At 37.2% G+C, this 22,387-nt stretch overlaps 2 protein-coding genes across 4 annotated transcripts in view; one reads left to right on the forward strand and one right to left on the reverse strand.

Moving 5' to 3' along the window:
* LOC112302808 (uncharacterized) overlaps window positions 1-13,537 on the reverse strand; it is a 93,216-nt gene extending 79,679 nt beyond the window's left edge. The window contains exon 1 of the mRNA XM_053910448.1: window positions 13,309-13,537. Coding sequence (XP_053766423.1) covers window positions 13,309-13,537 — 229 coding nt within the window. The remainder of the gene's footprint in view (window positions 1-13,308) is intronic.
* DENND4C (DENN domain containing 4C) overlaps window positions 1-22,387 on the forward strand; it is a 130,630-nt gene that overhangs the window by 25,023 nt on the left and 83,220 nt on the right. For all 3 annotated transcript variants that reach the window (XM_053924738.1, XM_024558410.3, XM_045193738.2), the window contains exons 2-3: window positions 17,905-18,223; window positions 22,118-22,370. In XM_053924738.1, coding sequence (XP_053780713.1) covers window positions 17,919-18,223; window positions 22,118-22,370 — 558 coding nt within the window. In that variant the 5' untranslated portion in view covers window positions 17,905-17,918. The remainder of the gene's footprint in view (window positions 1-17,904; window positions 18,224-22,117; window positions 22,371-22,387) is intronic.

Here is a 22,387-nt window from a genome sequence, read left to right on the forward strand (position 1 = left end):
GATTGCTGGGTCAATAGGCAGATCCATTTTAAATTTCTTGAGGCATCTCCATACTGCTTTCCATAGTGGCTGCAGCAGTTTGCATTCCCACCAACAGTGCAGAAGGGTTCCCCTTTCTCCACATCCTTACCAGCATTTGTTGTTTGTTGATTTATTGATGATAAATTCTGACAAGTGATATATCAGTGTGGTTTTAATTTGCATTTCTCTGATGATTAGTGATGTTGAGCATCTTTTCATATGTCTATTGGCTATTTGTATGTCCTCTTTGGAGAAGTTTCTATCCAGGTTCTCTGCCCATTTTTAAATCAGGTTGTTTGTGTTTTTGGTGTTGAATGTTGTAGTTTCTTTATAAATTTTAGATATTAACCCCTTATTAGATGTATTGGCAAATATATTCTCCCATTCTGTGGGTTGTCTTTTTGTTTTGTTGATGGTCTCCTTTGCTGTGCAGAAACTTTCTAAGTTGATGGAGTTCCATTTGTTTATTTTTCTTTTGTTTCCCTTGCCTGGGAAGATACAGTAGATAAACTATTGCTATAAGCTGTGTCTGAGATTTTAATGCCTATGTTTTCTTCTAGGATTTTTATGGTTTCAGGTCTAATATTTGTCTTTAATCCATTTTGAATTTATTCTTGTGGTGTAAGAAGGTGGTCTAGTTTAATTTTTCTGCACATATCTGTCTACTTTTACCAATACTATTTATCAAATAAACTGTCTTTAGCTCATTATATGTGTTTGCTTCCTCTGTTGAATATTAATTAACTATAAAGATGTGGGTTTATTTCTGGGCTCTCTATTCTGTTCCACTGATCTATGCATTTTTTCATGCCAGGACCATGCTGTTTTGATTACTATGGCCTTATAGTATGGTATAGTATAGTATAGTATAGTATAGTATAGTATAGCTTATAGTGGGTGGCATATAGTATAGTATAGCTTATAGTGGGTGGCATGATTCCTCCAACTTTGTTCTTTCTCAGGATCACTGTTGCTATGTGGGGCCTTATGTGGTTCTATATAAATTTTTGAAATATTTGTTCTAGTTCTGTGCAATATGTCATTGGAATCTTGATAAAAATTACATTGAATCTATAGAAGACTTTAGGTAGTGTGGACATTTTAATGATGTTGATTCTTCCTATCCATGAACATGGTATGTGCTTCCACTTGTATTTTCTTCAGTTTCTTTGATGTCTTATAATTTTCTGAATACAGGTCTTTTACATTCTTGATTAGGTTTATTCCTAGGTATTTTATTCCTTTTTAAACCATTGTGAATGGGATTATTTTCTTAATATCCCTTTCTGTTAGCTCGTTATTGGCATGTAAAAATGAAACTGATTTCTGGATATTAATTTTGTATCCTGCTACTTTGCTGAATTCATTGATCAGTTCTGGTAGTTTCTTGGTGTAATCTTTGGGGTTCTCTAGGTACAATATCATATCATCTAGAAATAAGGACAGTTTTACTTCTTACTTTCCAATTTGGATGCCTTTTATTTCTTCTTGTCTTTTGCTGTGGCTAGGACTTCCAGTACTATGTTGAATAAGAAAGGTGAAAGTGGACATCCCTGTCTTGTTCTCTATCTAAAGATGAATGGTTGTAGATGTTGCCCATTGAATATGATGCTGGGGGTGGGTTTGTTTTATATGACCTTTATTATATTTAGGTATATTCCCTCTGATCCCACTTTTCTGAGAGTTTTTATTATAAATGGGTGCTAGATTTTATCAAATGCTTTTTCTGCATCTATTGATATGATCATGTGGTTTTCATCCTACATTTTGTTTATATGGTGAATCACATTTATTGATTTGGAAATGTTGTAGCAACCTTGCATTCATGGAATAAATCCCACTTCATCATGGTGTATGATCTTTCTGATGCATTGCTGTATTTATTTTGCTAATATTTTGTTGAGGATTTTAGTGTTGTGTTCATCGAGGATATTGTCATCTACTTTTCTTTGTGCTGTCTTTATCTGGTTTTGGAATAAAGATAATGCTGGCCTCATGAAATTGAGTTTGGCAGCCTTCCCTTCTTTTGAATTTTTTGAAATAATTTGAGAAAGAGAGGTGTTAATTCTTCTCAGAATGTTCCGTAAAATTTACCTGTGAAGCCATCCAGTGCAGGGCTTTTGTTTGTTGGGAGTTTTCTGATTACTGCTTCAATTTCACTCAGTGTAATCTGTCTAGATTTTCTGATTCTTCCGGATTTAGTTTTGGAAGATTGTATGTTTCTAGGAATTTATCCATTTCATCCAGGTTGTCCAGTTTATTGGCATATAGTTGTACATAATATTTTCTACAATCATTTGTATTTCTTTGGTGTTAGTTATTATTTCTCCTTTTTTATTTCTGATTTCATTTATTTCGGTCCTCCTTCCTTTTTACTTGATGAGTCTGGTTAAAGGTTTGTCAATCTTGTTTATCTTTCCAAAGAACCACCTCTTGGATTCATTGATCTTTTGTATCATTTTTTTTAGACTCTATTTCATTTATTTCTGCTCTGATCTTTATTATTTCCTTCCTTTTACTCACTTTGGGCTTTGTTGTTGTTTTTCAAGTTCCTTTAAGTGTAAAATTAGATTATTTATTTGAGCTTTTTCTTGTTTTTTTGAGATTGGCCTGCAATGCTGTGAATTTCCGTGTTAGGATTGCTTTTCCTGTGTCCCACAGATTTTGGATTGTTTGTCCTCATTTTCATTTCATTCAAGGTATCTTTTGATTTCTTCCTCGATCTCATTAACCTATTCATTGTTTAATAACGTGTTATTTTTAGCTTCCATGTTCTTGAGTGTTTTTCATTGTTCTTGTGATTGATTTCTAGTTTCACAGCATTGAGGTCAGAGAAGATATTTGGCATGATTTTAATCTTCTTAAATTTATAGAGACTTGTTTTGTGCCCTAACATGTGGTCAATCCTAGAAAACATTCCACATGCATTTGAAAAGTATGTATATTCTTCTGCTTTGGGGTGAAATGCTCTGAAGATATCAATTAAATCCATTTCATCTAGTGTGTTGTTTCAGGTCACTGTCTCCTTGTTAGTTTTCTGTCTGGAAGATCTATCCATTGAAGTCAATGGGGTGTTAAAATCCCTGACTATGACTGTATATTTGTTCATCTTTATGTCCATGGAGATTGGCTTCATATATTTAGGTGCTCCTATGTTGGGTGTGTAAATGTTTACTAGGGTTATATATTCTTGTTGGATTGTTCCCTTTATCATTATGTAGTGTCCTTCTTTGTCTCTTAGCTATAGCCTTGGTTTTAAAGTCTATTTTGTCAGATATAAGTACTGCTACCCCAGCGTTTTTCTTCTTTCCATTTTGATGAAAATCTTTTCCCATCCCTTTACTTTTAGTCTGTGTGTATCTTTTGATCTGAGATGGGTCTCTTGGAGGCCACATGTATATGGGTCTTGTTTTCTTATCAATTCAGCTCCCCTGTGTCTTTTGGTTGGAGCATTTAAAGCCATTTATTTAAGGTGATTATTGATAGATACATACTTAGTGCCATTTTATTGTTAAACTGTTTTCCTCTTTTTCCTTTCTCTTTTTCTTCCTCTTAAAGCAAGCCCTTTAACATTTGTTGCAGTACTGGTTTGGTGTTAACAAACTCCTGTAGCTTTTTCTTGTCTGGAAAGCTCCTTATTTCTCCTTTGATTTTAAATGATAACCTTGCTGGGTAGAGTAGTGTTGGGTGTAGGTCTTTGTTTTTCATCACTTTGAATATTTCTTGTCATTCCCTTCTGGCCTGAAATGTCTCGGTTGAGAAATCAGATGACAGTCTAATGAGTGTTCCCTTGTATGTAACTGCCTGCTTTTCTCTTGGGGCTTTTAGGATTCTCTCCTTGTCTTTAACTTAAGCCTTGCCAATTTAATTATGTGTCTCAGTGTGGTCTTCTTTGGTTCTCTTAAGTTGTTTAGGACTCTCTGAGCTTCCTGGATTTGTGTGTCTTTTTCCTTCACCACATTAGGGAAGTTTTCAGTCATTTCTTCAAATAGGTTCTCCATCCCTTGCTCTCTCTCTTCTCCTGGTGTTCCCAAGATGCAAATGTTGTTATTCTTCACATTATCCAAAATGCTTCTTAAGCTCTTCTCATTTTTTAAAATTCTTTTTGTTGCTCCGCTTGGGTGCTTTTTTCTACCTTTTCTTCCAAATCACTGATTTGATCCTCTGGTTCATCTAACTGACTGTTTATTCCTTCCAGTGTATTATTTCAGATACTGCATTCTTTAGTTTTAACTGGTCCTTTTTTGGTTTCTGTGTCTTTTTTCATTATGTTGAGTATCCTTATAATCATTAATCTCTATATCTGATAAATTGTTTGCCTCCATTTCATCTCGCTCTTCTGGAGAATTCTCTTGTTTTTTCATTTGGGGTCTGCTTCTTTGTCTTCCCATATTGGCTGCTGCTTTGTATTGGTTTCTGTGATTAGGTAGGTCTGCCTACCTAAAGACTCTGGTTCAGACCTTTGTCAGATATTGCTTGTGAGTGGCCCTGGTCAATCTGTTTGGTGCTATCAGTGATCCACAGCTTGAGACTTCCTGTGCTGGGCCTGGGTGTGGGTAGAAAAGCTGTTTATCTCTTCATCAATTGATGGACATTTGGGCTATTTCCACTTTTTGGCTGTTATCAATAATGTTGATACACACATTTAAAATATTTTATTTTTGGATTATTTTGTGTATACAGAAATGGTGAAAGGCACTACAGATGACTTCTTCCTTCCTGGTTAACATTTTATGTTACCATAGTACATTTGTCAAAACTAGGACATCAATATTATTACATTGCTATTCATTAAAATCCAGATTTTATTTAAATTTCACTAGTTTTCACATCATTATTCTTTTCTGTTCTGTGATCCACATTGCATTTAGTATATATGTATTTTGAAGCTATAAGTTCATACTGATACCTCTAATTCCATCGTAATATATAGATTTTACTTGCTTTCTCCCATTCCATACTTATAACTCCCTTTTCTCACAACAAGAACTCTGGTTTCTAACAATTGTTCCATCATAGAATACATACAGAATAATTTTAGAATTCCTATAACTATACCACTGTAAAGAGCAAGCCTTCTCAGTAAAGTTCAAGATTTCTTTTCAGTTCTTGTTAAAAGTAAATTGTTTAAAAGTTACTTAGATTAGTTCTCCTTTCATTCCCTTTTATATGGTTGTATTACAATTTGATACACATTTTGGTACATTGGCTCACATATCTTTAATGGTGAAGTTAGGTATTTAACCAGGGCAAATTTTTTTAATGGAATTTAGAAATTGTTCTTTTCTAGACTTAACCTTTAGAGTGAATATACACTGCTTCTGTGTTTTGTTTGATTGTACTAGTGTTTAAGAATTTTGAATTAGTTGCTGATATTTTAAAACTTGGAGATTTACATGGAAATCCTGATTTCTGGTTTCTGTTACAAGGGCAAAAGGGAAGTTCTGGCTTTGCTAAGTCCATTTGGCAACAATTGGAGGGATCTGACTGGTGGTAGTTGCCTGCATTCTCCAGTTTCTAAGACTCATCTCCCGCCTGACCCCTTTAGGCATTTTTGTGTGTGCAACCCTCCTTTACAACCCTCCTTCTTTACAAAACATTCAGTGGCAGGTGCAATGGTAGAGAATTACACTGCTTTGTGTCTGAAAAAGGAACTGATCTTATCTGAAATGACTTATTTTTTTTCAGTTTTGTAGTTTCATGACCCAGGCAGCATAACTGATGTTGGTAATGCTTTCTAAATGGAATCACAAAGGACCTATTTTAAATTGCTTAAATGTAGCAAGTAACTTTGATAAAACTGTAGTTCCTTTGTGATTTAAATAGACCTCATCATTCATTCTGCATGATTTGGAACATCAGGGGACACACAGATATTTTTGAAGCTTTAAAAAAGTTTTTTTGTTACAGTGAGGAATTGTGTCAACTACATTTAGCCTTGTAAATTGAAGATAATAACATTTTGTTGATGTCAGCAGTGTTTATTAAAATGTGTGCCATTCTAAATAGTAAGTTGAAAGGAAATTGATTCTAAAGATTATCTCAGCTGTAGGGGGAAAAGGTAATTTAATTATTAAACTATATACCTAAGTTTTTACAAATATTTTAATTCTTTTCAAAAGCTCTTGTTAAGACAGAATAATATTTGCCAGAGATAAATTTCTTTAATGAACTTCTTTATAATGTTAAAGGGGCCAATTAATCAAAAAGACATAATTCTAAATGTTTATGCCCTTAACACCAGAGTTTTAAAATACATGAAACAAAATCTGATAGAACTGAAAGGAGAAATAGGCAAATATACAATCATAGCCAGAGATTTCAGTGCCACTCTTAATAATTGATAGACTAAGAAGACAGAAAATCAGCAAGAATATGGTAGACTTGAACAATGCTGTGAACCTACTTGACTTGACATTTGTAGAGTCTTCTGTTCAACAGCAACAGATCACACATTCTGCTGAAGAACACATGGTATATTTATCTAACTAGACCATATTCTTAGACATAAAATAAGTGTCAATAAATGTAAAAGAATACTAATCTACATTATATTTTCTGACCACAGTGTAATCAAGTTAGAAAGCAGTAACCAAGATTCTTGGAAAATCCCCAAGTATAAAATTTGTAACCTGAAAAACATACTTTTAAATAGCTCATTGGTCAAAGAAACAGTATTTTAAGAAAGGGAAATTTAAAAATATTTTGAACCAAATAAAAAGAGAATACAACATACCAAGTTTGTGGGATGCCACTAAAAATTGCTTGGGGAGGGGTTCATAGCACTAAATACCTATGGCAGAAAAGAAGAAAGATCTCAAATTAAGGACCTCAGCTTCTAGCTTTAGACACTAGAAAAAGAAGAGCAAATTAAAATTTTCATAAACAGAGGAAAGGAAATAATAAAGATGAAAGTAGAAAGTAATGCAATGTGATACTACAGAAAAGCAATAGTGAAAAAGAAACTGAAAACTGTTTCTTAGAGAACATTAATGAAATTGACAAATTTCAAGCCAGACTGGTAAGGGAAAAAAGAGAGAGAAAACACAAATTACTAAATTTACTAATTAGAAATGAGATGGATGACATCACTACAAAGTCTACTGATATTAAAAGGATAATAAGGGACTATTATAAACCTCTTTATACCAGTGAATTTGACAACTTAGATGAAATGGACAAATTGAAAGACACTGCTATAGACTGAATGTTTTTGTCCCCTCCTGTCAAGTTTTTAATCTTGAAATCCAATCCCAATGGGATGGTTTTTGGAGGTGGGGCTTTGGAAGGTGATTTAGTCATGAGGGTGAAACTCTCATGAATGGGATTAGTGCCTTTCTAAAAGAGACCCAGAGAGATCCTTGGCTCCCTTCTGTCATGTGATGTCACCACAAAAAGACAGCCTTCTGTGAACCAGGAAGCCAGCCCTCACCAGACACTGAATCTGCCAGTGCCTTGATCTTAGACTTCCCAGCTTCCAGAACTGTGAGAAATAAATTTCTACTGTTTATAAGCCACCCAGTCTATGGTATTCTGGTGTAGCAGCCTGAATGGACTAAGACACAAAATATGAACATTTTCTGAAGAAGAAGTTGAGTAGGGAATCTAGTTCCAGCCAAGATGGAGGTGTAGGTAAAAACCCTTTGCTTCCTCGCACAACCAAAAGGAGTATAACCAATCTAAAATCAGTAAGGAAACAGAAGCGCCAGAAGATCAAACTGCATGGAACTCCGACAACCAAGGAATTAAAGAAAAAATGATCCAGAACAATCAGACTCGTAGGAACCTGGGGTGAGGCTGTGGGGGTGGGGCTGGCTCATAAAAACTGCAGGGGGGCAGAGGACAGGGTGAGATGGCTGGCTGAACAGGAAACTGAGACTCAGAGTTGACTGAGTACTATGGCGGGGTTGCTGCAGTGGGAGAAACTCCCAGTCTCACGTGAGAGTCTTGGAAAGGGGGCTAGAGATGAGCAGGCGAGCTGCACTATTCCTCCTCTGGCCCCTCCCCCACAGGCAGCAAAGAGGGTTGCCCTGCTCTGGTGAGTACCTAAGGCCCCGCCCCCTTACAACTTATCAGGTGCGCCAAGACAAAGAAATATGGCACAAATGAAAGAACAGAGCAACACTTCAGAATGAGAACTAAGTAATGAGGAAATAGCCAACCTATCTGATGGAGAATTAAAGCCCTGGTAATCAAAATGCTCAGAGAACTGATTGAGCTTCATTGAAAAATTAAAAAAATAAATGAAAGTTACCCAAAATGAAATAAAGCAAAATATTCAGGAAACCAACAGTGAGAAGAAGGAAACCAGGACTGAAAGCAAAATTTTGGAACAAAAGGGAAAAAATAAACATTGACCAGAACAGAATGAAGAAACAAGAATTCAAAAAAGTGAAGAGAGGCTGAGGAACCTCTGGGACAACCTGAAATGTTCCAATATCCAAATTATAGGGGTGCCAGAAGGAGAAGAACAACAGCAAGAAAGCGAAAACTTATTTGAACAAATGATGAAGGAAAACTTCCCCAATCTGGCAAAAGAAATAGACTTCCAGGAAGTCCAGGAAGCCCAGAGAGTCCCTAAGAAGTTGACCCAAAGAGGAACACACCAAGGCACATCATCATTAAGCTACCCAAGATGAAAGGTGAGAAGAGAATTTAAAAGCAGCAGGAGAAAAAAGAGACAATTACCTACAAAGGAGTTCCCATTGGACTATCAGCTGATTTCTCAGAAGAAACCTTGCAGGCAAGAAGGGGCTGGAAAGAAGTATTCAAAGTGGTGAAAAGCAAGGTCCTACATCCAAGATGACTCTATCCAGCAAGGCTTTCATTTAGATGGAAGGGCAGATAAAGTGCTTCCCAGAGAAGGTAAAGTTAAAGGAGTTCATCATCACCAAACCGTTATTATATGAAATGTTAAAGGGACTTACCTAAGAAAAAGAAGATAAAAAATATGAACAGTAAGAGTGACAGCAAACACACAGTTATTAACAACCACACCTAAAACCAAAACAAAAGCAAACTAAGCAAACAACTAGAACAGAAACAGAACCACAGAAATGGAGATCACATGGAGGGTTATCAATAGGGGACTGGGAGGGGGAGAGTGGGGGGAAAGGTACAGAGAATAAATAACATAAATGGTAGGTAGAAAATAGACAGGGGGAGGGTAAGAATAGTGTAGGAAATGTAGAAGCCAAAGAACTTGTAAGTATGACCCATGGGCATGAACTATAGGGGGGGAATGTGGGAGGGAGTGGGTGGGCAGGATGGAGTTGAGTGAAGGGGCGGAAATGGGACAACTGTAATAGCATAATCAATAAATATATCCAAAAAAAAGAAAATGTAAAGAAGCTTTTTCAAAACAATTTTGAAAAAGAACAGAATTGAAGACTAACACTGCCTGATTTCAAGATGTATTATAAAGCTACATTTGTCAAAAGCACATGGTACTTGACATATAGACAAATAGATCAATGGAACAGAATAGGGACTCCAGAAATAAACACACGTATTGGAAATTAATTTTTTATTTAAAATTTTTTTTCAGGGTGTGTCAAAGTTTATTTTTATTTTTCATTTTTAAAAAATTTATTGATTATGCTATTACAGTTGTCCCATTTTCCCCTCTTTTATTCCACATGGCGCTCCCCACCCCCCACCCCTGGCTTAGTTCATGTCCATGGGTCATACATATAAGTTCTTTGGCTTCTCTGTTTCCTATACCATTCTTAACTTCCCCATGTCTATTTTGTACCTACTATTTATGTTTCTTATTCCCTGTACCTTTTCCCCCATTCTCCTCTGTCCCCTTCCCCACTGATACCCCTCCAGGTGATCTCCATTTCTGTGATTCTGTTCCTGTTCTAGTTGTTTACTTAGTTTGTTTTTGTTTTTTTAGGTTTGGTTGTTGATAGTTGTTTGTTGTCATTTTACTGTTCATAGTTTTTTAGTTCTTCTTTTCCTTTGCTAAATCCCTTTAACAATTTCATGTAATAACGGCTTGGTGATGATGAACTCCTTTAACTTTACCTTCTCTGGGAAGCACTTTATCTGCCCTTCCATTCTAAATGAAAGCCTTGCTAGATAGAGTCATCTTGGATGTAGGACCTTGCTTTTCACCACTTTGAATACTTCTTTCCAGCCCCTTCTTGCCTGCAAGGTTTCTTTTGAGAAATCAGCTGATAGTCCAATGGGAACTCCTTTGTAGGTAACTGTCTCTTTTTTCTCTTGCTGCTTTTAAGATACTCTCCTTATCTTTCATTTTGGGTAGCTTAATATTGGTGTGCCTTGGTGCGTTCCTCTTTAGGTCCAACTTCTTAGGGACTCTCTGGGCTTCCTGGACTTCCTGGAAGTCTATTTCCTTTGCCAAGATTTGGGAAATTCTCCTTCATTATTTGTTAAAATAAGTTTTCGCTTTCTTGCTGTTGTTCTTCTCCTTCTGGCACCCCTATGATTCAGATGTTGGAACATTTAAAGTTGTCCCATAGGTTCCTAAGCCTCTCCTCGTATTTTTCAATTCTTGTTTCTTCATTCTGTTACGGTTGAATGTTTATTTCTTCCTTCTGGTCCAAACTGTTGCTTTGAGTCCCAGTTTCCTTCCTGTCACTGTTAGTTCCCTGTGCCTTTTCCTTTAATTCACTTTGCATAGCCTTCACTCTTTCCTCTATTTTGTGACCAATCTCAACCATATATATTTGTGAGTATCCTGATTGCCAGTGTTTTGAACTGTGCATCTGATTGGCTGGTTGTCTCTTCATCGCTTAGTTGTATTTTTTTTTGGAGCTTTGATCAGTTCTTTCATTTGGGCCATTTTTGGTCTCAGTGGGCCTGGTAAGTAGTAAGGGGTGGAGGTATTTGCCAGGGTGGGGCAACCCACAGGGCTATGTTGTGGCGCTCTATTTGTGGGGGAGGGGTCAGAGAGGGAGCAATGCCGCTTGCTGGGCTCTCAGCACTTCCAGTAACTTCCTCCACTACCCACCAGCAAATTGGGCTCTTCTGGTGCTGATTCCCATCCTTACCCCCTCCCTCCCGACCTAGATCCTACCTGTCTTTGGCTTTGTCCATATGTCTTTTTTTTTTTTTTTTAAGATTTTATTTATTTGTTTTTAGAGAGAGGGGAAGGGCGAGAGAAACAGCCATGTGTGGTTGCCTTTTGCATGCCCCCTATAGTGGACCTGGCCTGCAACCCAGGCACGTGCCCTGACTGGGAATTGAACCAGTGACCCTTTGGTTCACAGGCTGGCACTCAGTCTACTGAGCCACATCAGCCGGGGCTGTCCACATGTCTTTTATACATGTTCCTTGACGACCCTTCCCTCTTTTTCCCCCATTAGCCCCCACCTCCCTCCCCTCTGGTTACTATCAATTGTTCTTTATTTCATTGTCTCTGGTTATATTTTGCTTGTTTGGTTGATTAGATTCCACTTTTAGGTGAGATCATATACAGTGTGGAGAAGGTGGTATTTTCAACTAATGGTGCTAAAAAACCCCCCAGGTATCTATGTGTAAAAAGTGAATCTTGTTTCATACCTCACACCATATACAAAAATTACTGTATTTTGCTATGTATAATGCCCACCCATGTATAATGCACACACACGGTTTTGTGCACATTATCCACAGAATTATACCCATGGTATATAATCATTATACCCATGTATAATGTTCATCCTAATTTTCCCCTCAAAAATTTGGGCAAAAAAGTATGTGTTATACATGCCAAAATACGTTAACTCAAAATGGATCATAGACCTAAATGTAAAACCTAAAATTATAAAAATTTTATAAGAAAACACGGGGAAAAAACTTTTGTGACCTTGGATCAGACAATGATTTCTTTAATATGACAACACATGCAGGATCCATAAAAGAAGAGATTGACAAATTGGACCTTATTAAAAATAAAAACTTCTTCTCAAAAGGCACTATAAGAGAAAAAGATAAGTCATAGATTGGGAGAAAATATTTGCAAAGCATATGTCTGACAAATGACTTGTCACTACATTATATAAATATGTTCAAAACTTAATAATTAGTTAACCCAATTAAAACATAGGCAAATGATTTGAAGAGAAACATCACTGAAGAAAATATATATGAATGGAAAATAAGCCCATAAAAAGGTGGCTCACATTACTATTGTAAAGATGCAAATTAAAACTGTAGTTAAGTATCACTATAGATGTATTAGAATGTCTAAATTAAAAAGTCTGTCCTTGCCCTGGCTTGGTGGCTAAGTGTGTTGGAGCATCATCCCATACACCAAAAGGTTGCAGGTTCAGTTCCTGGTCAGGGCATATACCTTGATTGCCAGTTCAATCCCCAGTTGAGGTGCGTATGGAAAGCAACCTATCAATGTTTCTGTTTCATATCGATGTTTCTTTCCCTTTCTCTCCTAAATCAATAAACATATCCTTGGGCGAGGATTAAAAAAACAAACAAACTGACCTTATAGGGTGTTGGAGAGGATGTGGAACAACTAGAACTCTCACATACTTATGGTAGGAATGTAAAATGGTAGACTCACTCTAGAAAACTATTTGGCAATTTTTTAGAACTACATACACATGCCAGGTGATCCAGCCATTCTGTCTTAGAAATTTGCCTACAATAAAGGAAAGCGTATGTCCAGAAGGCTTGTACATGGGTGGTCATGATAGCTTTAATAGCCCCAAACTGAAAGTAATCCAAATGTCTATTATACAGGTGCATGGATAAGTATATTGTGGCATATGCAACAGTGGACTATTCAGCAATGAAAAGGAATGAACTATTAATATATACAACAGCATGGATCAATCTCAAAATAATTACGATGAGTGAAAGAAGCCAGATAAAAAAGGATACATACTATAATGATTCCATGTATGTCAATGCTAGAATAATGAAGGAGTACTGGAAAAGTTTGGTGTTGACGGATATGTTTAGTCGTTTCACAGGTGTATACATTTGTGAAAACTTACCAAATTGTGAAACTGGAAAAGCTGGCATTTGTGGTACCTGTCACCTACCAGACTCAGGAAGCAGAGAGAGGGCACTCAAAAAACCTGAGTACACTCCTCGTCTATTTTAAAGGGGTATACTGTGGTCCTTTCAGAGTTTTTCCAGTTTAACAGATCTGATGTAGAAAATGGAGCATGTGCCCATAATATCCAGCAGGCTGGCCCTCTGGCCCTACTTCCACTGCAAGTTTTTGCAAAAGGTATTGCCCTGCCCTGGTAGGGGCTTTTCTTCCACTGAATTTGGGTCCCTGACAGGTTCCAGATGGCAAGAGTAGTTCAGGCTCACTTTGCCCAGTTCCCTCAGCTGAGTAAGGAGGAAGATCTAGGGCTGGAGGGGCCATGGGAACCCTGACCATGCTCACAGCAGCCATAATATCTAGATCTTCCTGGGCTTTCTCCTGTGAGCTTCTGCTGTCTTTCACAGACAAATTTCCTTTTCTCTGGACCATTAATCTATTTCCTTTTAATCCTGCATCCTGATTATGTAAACTCATGAAAGTTTCTAGGTAAGGCATTTTGTCCCACTTCCCTGATCTTTGACAAAACAACTCTAGTCATAGTATAATACAGTAATTTAAAGACCCATTCCGTGGCTAGCACTCTCCTGAGTCAAGATCATACAATACATAAGCCGAACTGTATTACAATAAAAACCACTTTATTTTTAGTCATATGTTGATAAGCACAGGTCGACCAATTAGATAAAACTTGCCCCAAAATGCTGTTTTCCGGAGTGGAGGCTTTTCCCCCCATTCTACCAGACAGAGCTCTGTAAACCAGAAGGCACCTTAAATTATTGACAACCTGAGTCATTCCCCAGGATTATAATCTGAACCAGAAAGCTCAATGATTCAATCAAATGTGAAAAATGACAGGAAATACTGAGAGTCGGAGGAGGAGAGTCCCCAAGGAAAATTACTTGGCAGCTGCTAGGGAGTCTCCAAATCCACACCCCTGGGCCCTTCTGTCCAGGCAGCAATCAAAACTCCCTGCCAATACTTAACTTAACCAGAGTCCCAAAATCTGTTCCACCGGAGTTACCAGAATATGAAACCGGAAAAGCCAGCATTTGCGCTGCCTGTCACCTACCAGAACCAATAAGCAGAGACAGGGATTGAATCTTTATGGACACTTTATTCAGATGGCCAGTGATCTGGGAAAATGGCGGGTTTGTATCCTAACAGACTGTCTTACATTTCCTTTCGAACCAGCCTTTTTATATCAGAGAACAGTGTGTGGTGAGGGGTTTGGAATTCAGGGAAAATTAGATTTAAAAAACTGTAGCATTCTCACCCTGGGTGGTAGTCTGTCCCTGGAGTCAGGATGGGCCGTACCTGTAGTTCCTGAAACAATAGCTTTTCACATGCATTACCTACCAGTCTTATTATTACCTTAAACTAAAATTTTCCAAGTGTTGAGTCCCCCATCAACTGTAAACTTTAAATATGTGTATTATTGTATATAAATTATACCTCAAGAAAGTTGTTTTTAAAAAGCACAAAAAAATTTGTGGAAATATCTAAAACTCAGAATCTTAATTTTATTGTTAGAGATATTGAATTTAAAGATAATAGAAATCTTGACTCACAGTTCATATTCTCTAGGTTTCTACTATGTAATGGCTAAGTCCCTTAATGTGTATTTTGTATAATGTTGTCTTCTTTGGTTATAGTTCTTTATGCTCTATCTGGTATTTATATATAAAATATTTAATGATTCCTCAATGTAGTTTACATGGTGTTTACATAAAGATTCTTAACTATTAGAGACAGACTCCTAACTGAATTTTAAGAGACTGGTTTCATTATATTTATTACCATTACCTTCATTTTTTTGTGTGTTAGACCTTGAATAATCCATGATTAACTGTGTTTGTTTTGGGTTTTTTTTATTATATTTTGTTGATTATGCTATTACAGCTGTCCTGATTTTTCCCCCTTTGCCCCTCTACACCCAGCATTCCCTGCTTCCCCAGGCAATCCCCACACCATTGTTCACATCCATGGGTCATGCATGTAAGTTCTTTGGCTACTCCATTTCACACTGTACTTTACATCCCCATGGCTATTTTGTAACTACTTATTTGTGCTTCTTAATCCCCTCACCTCTTCACCTGTTCTCCCACACCCGCCTCCCATCTGGCAACCATCAAAACACTCTTTGTGTGTCTGTTCTTCTTGTTTGCTTAGTTTGTTTTTTAGATTCAATTGTTGATAGATTTGTATTTTTTGCCATTTTATTGTTCATAGTTTTGATCTTCTTCTTAAATAAGTCCCTTTAACAATCTTTGCTGTAGGTCCCTGCTTTTCATGACTTTGAATATTTCTTTTCAGTACCTTCTAGCCTGCAAAGTTTCTTTTGAGAAATCAGCTGACAGCCTTATGGGAACTCCCCTATAGGTAACTAACTGCTTTTGTCTTGCTGCTTTTAAGATTCTCTATCTTTAATCTTTGGCATTTTAATTATGATGTGTCTTGGAGTGGGACTCTTCGCATCCATCTTGTTTGGGACCCTCTTTCTTCTTGAACTTACATGTTTACTTCCTTCACCAAATTAAGGACTTTGTTTTTTTCATTATTTTTTCAAATTGATTTCCAATTTCTTTCTCTTCTCCTTCTGGCACCCCTGTGATGTGACTGTTGCAATGCTTGAAGTTGTCCCAAAGGCTGCTAAGACTATCCTCATTTTTTGTTGTTGTTTGTTTCTTTTTTCTTGTTTTGATTGGTTGTTTTTTGCTTCCTTATGTTCCATATCATTGATTTGATTCTTGGCTTCATCCACTCTACTGTTGTTTCCCAGTAAATTGTTATTTCAATTAGTGTATCCTTTGTTTCTGACTGGATATTTTTATGCTGCTGAGGTCCTCACTAAGTTCCTTGAGCATCCTTATAACCAGTGTTCTGAACTCTGCTTCTGATAGATTGCTTATCTCTGTTTCATTTAGCTCTTTTTCTGGATTTTTTTTTTAAAGACTTTATTTATTTTTATATAGAGGGGAAGGGAGGGAGAAAAAGAGGGATAGAAGCATCAATGTATGGTTGCCTTTTGCACGCCCCCTACTGGGGACCTGGCCTGCAACCCAGGCGTGTGCCCTCACTGGGAGTCAAACCCACAACTCTTTGGTTCGTAGGCCGGCGCTCAATCCATGGAGCCACACCAGCTAGGACTGGAGTTTTGATCTGTGCTTTCCTTTGGGCCGTGTTTCTTTGTCTCCTCCTTTTGGCAATCTGCCTGTGTTTCTGTGTATGAGGTAGAGCTGGTTTGACTCTGTGTCTTGGTGGTAGTGTGGCACAATGTAGTAGGTTTTCTGTAGGGTTCAGTGCACAGCTTCCCCCATCACCCAGGCTGGGTACTGGAGGTGTGTCCTTTGTGTGGACTGAGTGCACCTTCCTCTTGTAGTTGAGCCTTGATTGCTGTTGGCAGGTCAATGGCAGGGATTTACCCAAGCCAGTCAGCTGCAAGGATTGGCTGTGACCACTTACCACCAACCTCTGCCCTCCAAAGAGGATTAGCTGTGCAGAGTCAGGGTGGTGTTGCTCCAATGTGGTTTGTAGTTGTCCACTGGATGTGCTGGCCCTGTGGTTTCCTGGGTGGTGCAGGCAAAGGTCAGCCCCCATCTGTGTTTTGTCCAGGGCCACCCTGTCTGGGCTGTAAAGCATTCTGAGATGGCTGCTACTTATGCCGAGCTGGGAGATTCCCAGGCAAAGCCAAGCTGTTAATCTAGGCTGGCTGCTGGTAGTGCCAGGCCTGGGGCTCACGGAGGCCAGCTGTTACTTGTTTGATAGGATTTAGGAAGTTGTGAAGCAGGATCCAAGCCAGCCTTCATATGGAAAAGCAGCCTGGGCCTGTAAGTTGTGTGGGTCAGAGTCTCTGGGATTCTCAAATAGTGTTAGCCAGGTTGATGGAGTCTCAGCTATGGTACCAGCTTGTGGGCTTTGTCGGGGGAGGGTTTAGAAAAGGGACAGTGGCCTCTGATTGCCTTGATACCAGACACTTCAGTTTCTCCCTGTTTACCATTGGTGCCTTTGAAGCTGCTACCCTGGTGCAGGAGCTTAGAGGGAGTTAGTCCGAGTAGGTGAGTCTGTGTGTGGGTTTTTTAGGAGGAAGTGCTTGGGGCACCAGCGGTTTTTTCCACCAACTCAATCCCCGCTGGTTTTTGCAGCCAGAAGTTGTGGATTCTTATCTTCATGGCAGTGGAACCCTGGGCTGGGGGGCCTGGTGTGGGGCTGGGACTCCTCCCTGTGGAGATATCCTCCTGAATGTGTATCCTCTACATGTGGGTGAGGGAACAGCCCGTTCCGAATCTGTGCCCCTCCTAGCAGTCTGGATGGATGCGGTTTCTTTAATTCTATAGTTGTCAGACTTCCATTTAACTCTATTTCTGATGGTTGTGAGGGATGATTGTTGTGTATTTTAGTTGTAATTTTAATGTGGTTGTGCGAAGACGTAAGCCATGGCTGCCTACACTGCCATCTTGACTGGAAGATTGCCGAATTGTTTGTTTAAATGTAAAGTTTAGCTTTAGGAATTCTGTAACTTAAAAGAGAATGATTTTTAAGGTGGTATAAATATTGTTCATTAAGTGTATTTTGCTCGAAGGAACATACCATAACTCTGACAATTTGGGTATTCTTTACAGAGGCTTAGGCACATGAAAGGATCATAGTAGCCTTATAAATTCAGTGATGCTGCCAATTTATACGTTGCAGGAAGTAAAAACTCACAAGATAATACTAACACATGCTTCCACAGAATGACAGCCCTTTGATTATAACTCCAACTGGGAAGTGTGTTAGTTGATTACGGTTAACTCAGGAATATTTTAATTTTAGTGAGTTAGGATAAAGTATTTTACTTAATTGATTTTTTTTCTCTCTTCTAGGAAATATAATAGCCATGATAGAAGACAAAGGGCCAAGAGTGACCGACTACTTTGTTGTGGCAGGTCTCACTGATATGTCTACTCTGTTGGATCAAGAAATAAATCGTTTAGATACTAAGTCAACTGGACCTAAAGCTCCAATTATAGACATTGCAGTTATTAACAAATCAGCTGGGGAAACAGTACCTGAAGGTTACACCTGTGTTGAAGCCACTCCATCAGCTCTCCAAGCAAACTTGAACTATGGAAGTCTGAAAAGCCCAGAACTTTTCCTCTGTTATAAAAGAGGAAGAGATAAACCACCCCTTACCGACATTGGGTACTGTGACTTATTTTCTTTTGCTATAGTGAAGGGGAAAAAAATTATTTCAGGTGCATGGGAATAGGAATTTGAAATCCTTGATAGTTCTACTATTATTTGTTATTTCAGGTTTAAGTATTATAAGATACTATATATCTCTATCCACCTTTACTGAATTTCTTTGCATTGTGCTTGAATCATTGGATAAATTTCTTTCAAAAGAATATTGAAATGAAGACCTTAGAGCCTGAAATGTGATTCTGTTTTTGTTGTACTTATCAGATCATCTTATTAATTAACCATAAAAGAACAAGAAGCTACAATAAAAGCATTTTTTAAAGGAGCTCCTTGGGTTATGTGATGGGTTTTATCAAAGTCCTGAACATATTTAACAAAGGAGCATTCTGCTTTAAAAACTATAATTGTATTGTGAGGTTTTTAGTGCCATGAGGAGAGGGTATTTATAGTTGAGAAGAAGTGTAGTTGTTATGAGATACTTACTATCTAGGCCACAGCTAATGAACATTCTTTGTAAAAGCCTTGTTTCCAAATGTGCTTTTATAATATACATAATATTTTTCCAAATATACATGTCATATGTTACACTGTTCTGTATATTACAATTATCAGTTAGAAAAAACATATTATAGGTACCTAAGAGTATCTTGGGAAGTATTTCTGATCAGCTTGTCCTTTTATGCAAAACATGCCATTGGAATTTTGATGGGGTTTGTATTTAATCTGTAGATCTATTTGGCGAGCATTGCCATCTTTACAATATTGTCTTCCATCCTATGAACATGAAAGGTCTTTCTTTTTATTTAGGTGTTTCTAAATTTCTTTCAGCAATGCCTTGTGGCATTTAGTCTTTCACATCCTTGATTAATTTTATTTCTAAGTATTTTATTACACAATAAATGGGATTGTTTTCTTAATGTCTTTTTTGGATTGTTTGTTGCTGACACAGCTGAAATTTAACTTCATATGTTAATGTTGGACCCTGCAAATTTGCTGAACATATTAACTCTAATAGCTTTCATGTGGATTTCTGGGGACTTTTAAAAGTAAGAAGATTGTATCCTCTACAAATAGAAATAATTTTATTCCTTCCATTGTAGTTTGTTTTATTTGCCCCCTGCACTGATTGTTTTCGTGGTCTGCCTAGAACTTAGAGTACAGTGTTGAACAGCAGTGATAGAAGCAGGCATCCTTGCCTCATTCCTAATCTCATATGGAAAGATTTCAGTCTTTCACCATTGAATATGATGTTAGCTCTGGGTTTTTCTTAAATGCCATTTATCATGTTAAGGAAAGTTCCCTATGTTCTTTTATTACTGATTTTATGAGCGAGTTTTATCATAAAAATGTGTTGGGTTTTGTCAAATGCCTTTTCTTAAGTAATTGAGATAATCATGCGGATTTTCCTTCATTCTGTTTATGTGATATGTTATATCAACTGATTTTCTTATGTTGAATCTCTTTCTCTTTTAATGTAACTATAATATCACATCTCAAAAAATGATTAATTCATTAGTATCATTATATATACAAATTTCCCTGATTGGTGAATTTTTTTAAGCTGTTGGTTGCTGGTTATTCTGTTGATAGTTCAGCTACTAAGGTAGTGAGCTGCTGCATTTGACCACCACTTGTCATGTTCATCACTTCCTCCAGTGTTGCAGTAGAGCTGTGGTGAAATTATCCTAAGGTCCTCATTACATTTAAATTTCCAAAGCTAAAGGACTATTTGTCCTTATCTTACTTTGAACTTTTAGCAGCATCATTTAACTCCTTCAGTATCATCCACTCTGTTTACCCACATCATTTTCCTTCAACTCAGTTCAGTTAGGATGGTGGTCGTACAACTTCATAGGATCATTGGTTACAGAAACCAGGTTCGAAAGAGTTGAGAAATGATTGGCACTTGAAGTTATAGAACCTTCTTTTGGAAAGCTTAGCTTTTAAAGAAAAGAGGAAATAGTAATGGGACTTGCTATTCCAGGTGTTGTTCATGGACCCATGTTGTTCATAGTGCCTGGGATCATGTTAGATATTCGGAATCTCAGGCACTGCCTCAGGTTTACTGAATCAGAATCTGCAATTTTAACAAAATCCTCAGAAGCAATGTTTTAGGATACCTGGGGAGGGAGGGGATGTAGAGTCAAGGGTTTCTCATACCTTGCAGCATCTTCATATTGAAGGAAAGAAACCACTGGCGAAGGAGGAGCTGAAATATAGGAGTAAGAGGAGATATTTGACAGAACAAATTATGAAACAGATTAAAGGGGTAATAGGAACAGCATAGGTGCGTGGATTAGCTTTTAATGGGAGGGGCTTTTCCTTTGAGAAGGGGAAAGTTGAAATGAGTATGAACACAAATTAGTGGTTGAGGTGGAGGGATACAGGACGTGTGTTTTTTTTAAAAATTTCTCTATGGTTGTCTTAAGATAGGTAATATCCATAGAAAGATGACTGTAGGGTAAATTTTTTAATAATATCCCTGTCAATTGAAGGGAAACCAGTTAGGGACTTAGGTTCTAGCCCTCACTGTTCCCTGTTAGCCATCCTTTCAAAGCCATCTTTTTACATTCTCTTCCCAGACCCCCACCATTCAGTCATAATTGAAAGGATGCGAATCTCCAAAAGATTATTGTTTCTTGTGTTGAGTGGCACAACTTAAACATAAAATGATGATTTAGATAGTTAGATGCTTTCATATTGCAAGTGGCTCTTTCATATATAACTTTGCGGTTCTGTAAGGCATCTAATTTCTATTATTGTAGTTTACTGATCCAGGTTTGCTACAGTGCGTGGTTGTCTTTGAGCTAATCATCGTGGTAAATATTTCTCTCGAGATCGAATAATTGTCAGTATCTGGTGATCTAAATGTTTTTACCTGTCCCTGTCCACTAAGCATATTGGTGAGGTTTGGAAAGCCTATTAGCCACTATAAGACAGGTACCCATCTCATTTAAATATGAAACACCATTGTCCACCTTTTGATCTTTTTGACTGATTTATAAACTGAGATATTTACAAAAATAGTTTTTATTTTCTGGAAAAGATGTTTAATTAAAATAAGTAAGATATGATATTCCCTCATTAATACTAAATATTCTATAAAGTATAATTTAACAGGATAATATATGTCAGGTATGTTTATTAAGATAAAAGGAATCATAGACTACTGTCCAAAGTTCTTATCTTCCTCCATTTATCAGATTCATTGACTTCTAAATTAGTATTTTCCTCCAGCACTTATGTTTTTTGAAATTTTTCAAACATGTAGAAAAGGTAATAGAAGATAAGTTTTGAAATGGGGGAGTGTGAGTCTTCCAAATTTGTTCCTATAATACCATATGCCTTCCATTCCCATATGAACTTAAAGGACATGTTGCCAATTTCTACAAGAAAAAAGGCAACTAGGATTTAAATAGGAACTGCATTGACTCTGTAGCTCTATTTGGGAAATACATCTTACCATATTAAGTTGCTTATCCATGACCATGAGATATCTTTTTTATTTATTAGCTTATCCAATAAATAAGGGAGTTTTAAAGGCAAGATTTTAACAGGAATTATGAACAAGTATTTTGTGAAAGTATCTGATTACTCATTCTCTAGGAATTGACCTGAACATGTTTGTGGTACTGCCCTTTTCTTGTTTCATGTTTCTTATAATAAGCAACAAAAAAATCAAGTTCTTTGATCCTATTTACACGTCTTAAAATTATATAGCTGTTTAAATGTAGGAAAGAGACTTATAATTCCCAAAGTAATAATTTTAGTTTTGGTTTGCAGTTAAGATTTGGGAGACAGTAGATAGAGACCCAATTTTTTTTTTTCAAGAAGAAAACCAGCATTAATCTGAAATTTGTTTACTTACCCATTTCTCCCCTCCTTGCCTTGCAGAGTTCTATATGAAGGGAAAGAAAGGCTTATTCCAGGATGTGAAGTGATCCAAGCCACACCCTATGGTCGCTGTGCCAATGTCAACAATAGTTCAACTACTTCACAAAGAATCTTTATCACTTATCGAAGGGCTCCTCTAATTCGACCCCAGAATTCCTTGGCTGTAACAGATATTTGTGTTATTGTAACCAGTAAAGGAGAAACCCCTCCTCATACTTTCTGCAAAGTTGACAAAAACTTAAATTGTGGAATGGTAAGAATAAAGTTTCA

This window comes from Desmodus rotundus, chromosome 1, assembly GCF_022682495.2.
Source record: "Desmodus rotundus isolate HL8 chromosome 1, HLdesRot8A.1, whole genome shotgun sequence".
NCBI classification, from domain to species: Eukaryota; Metazoa; Chordata; class Mammalia; order Chiroptera; family Phyllostomidae; genus Desmodus; species Desmodus rotundus.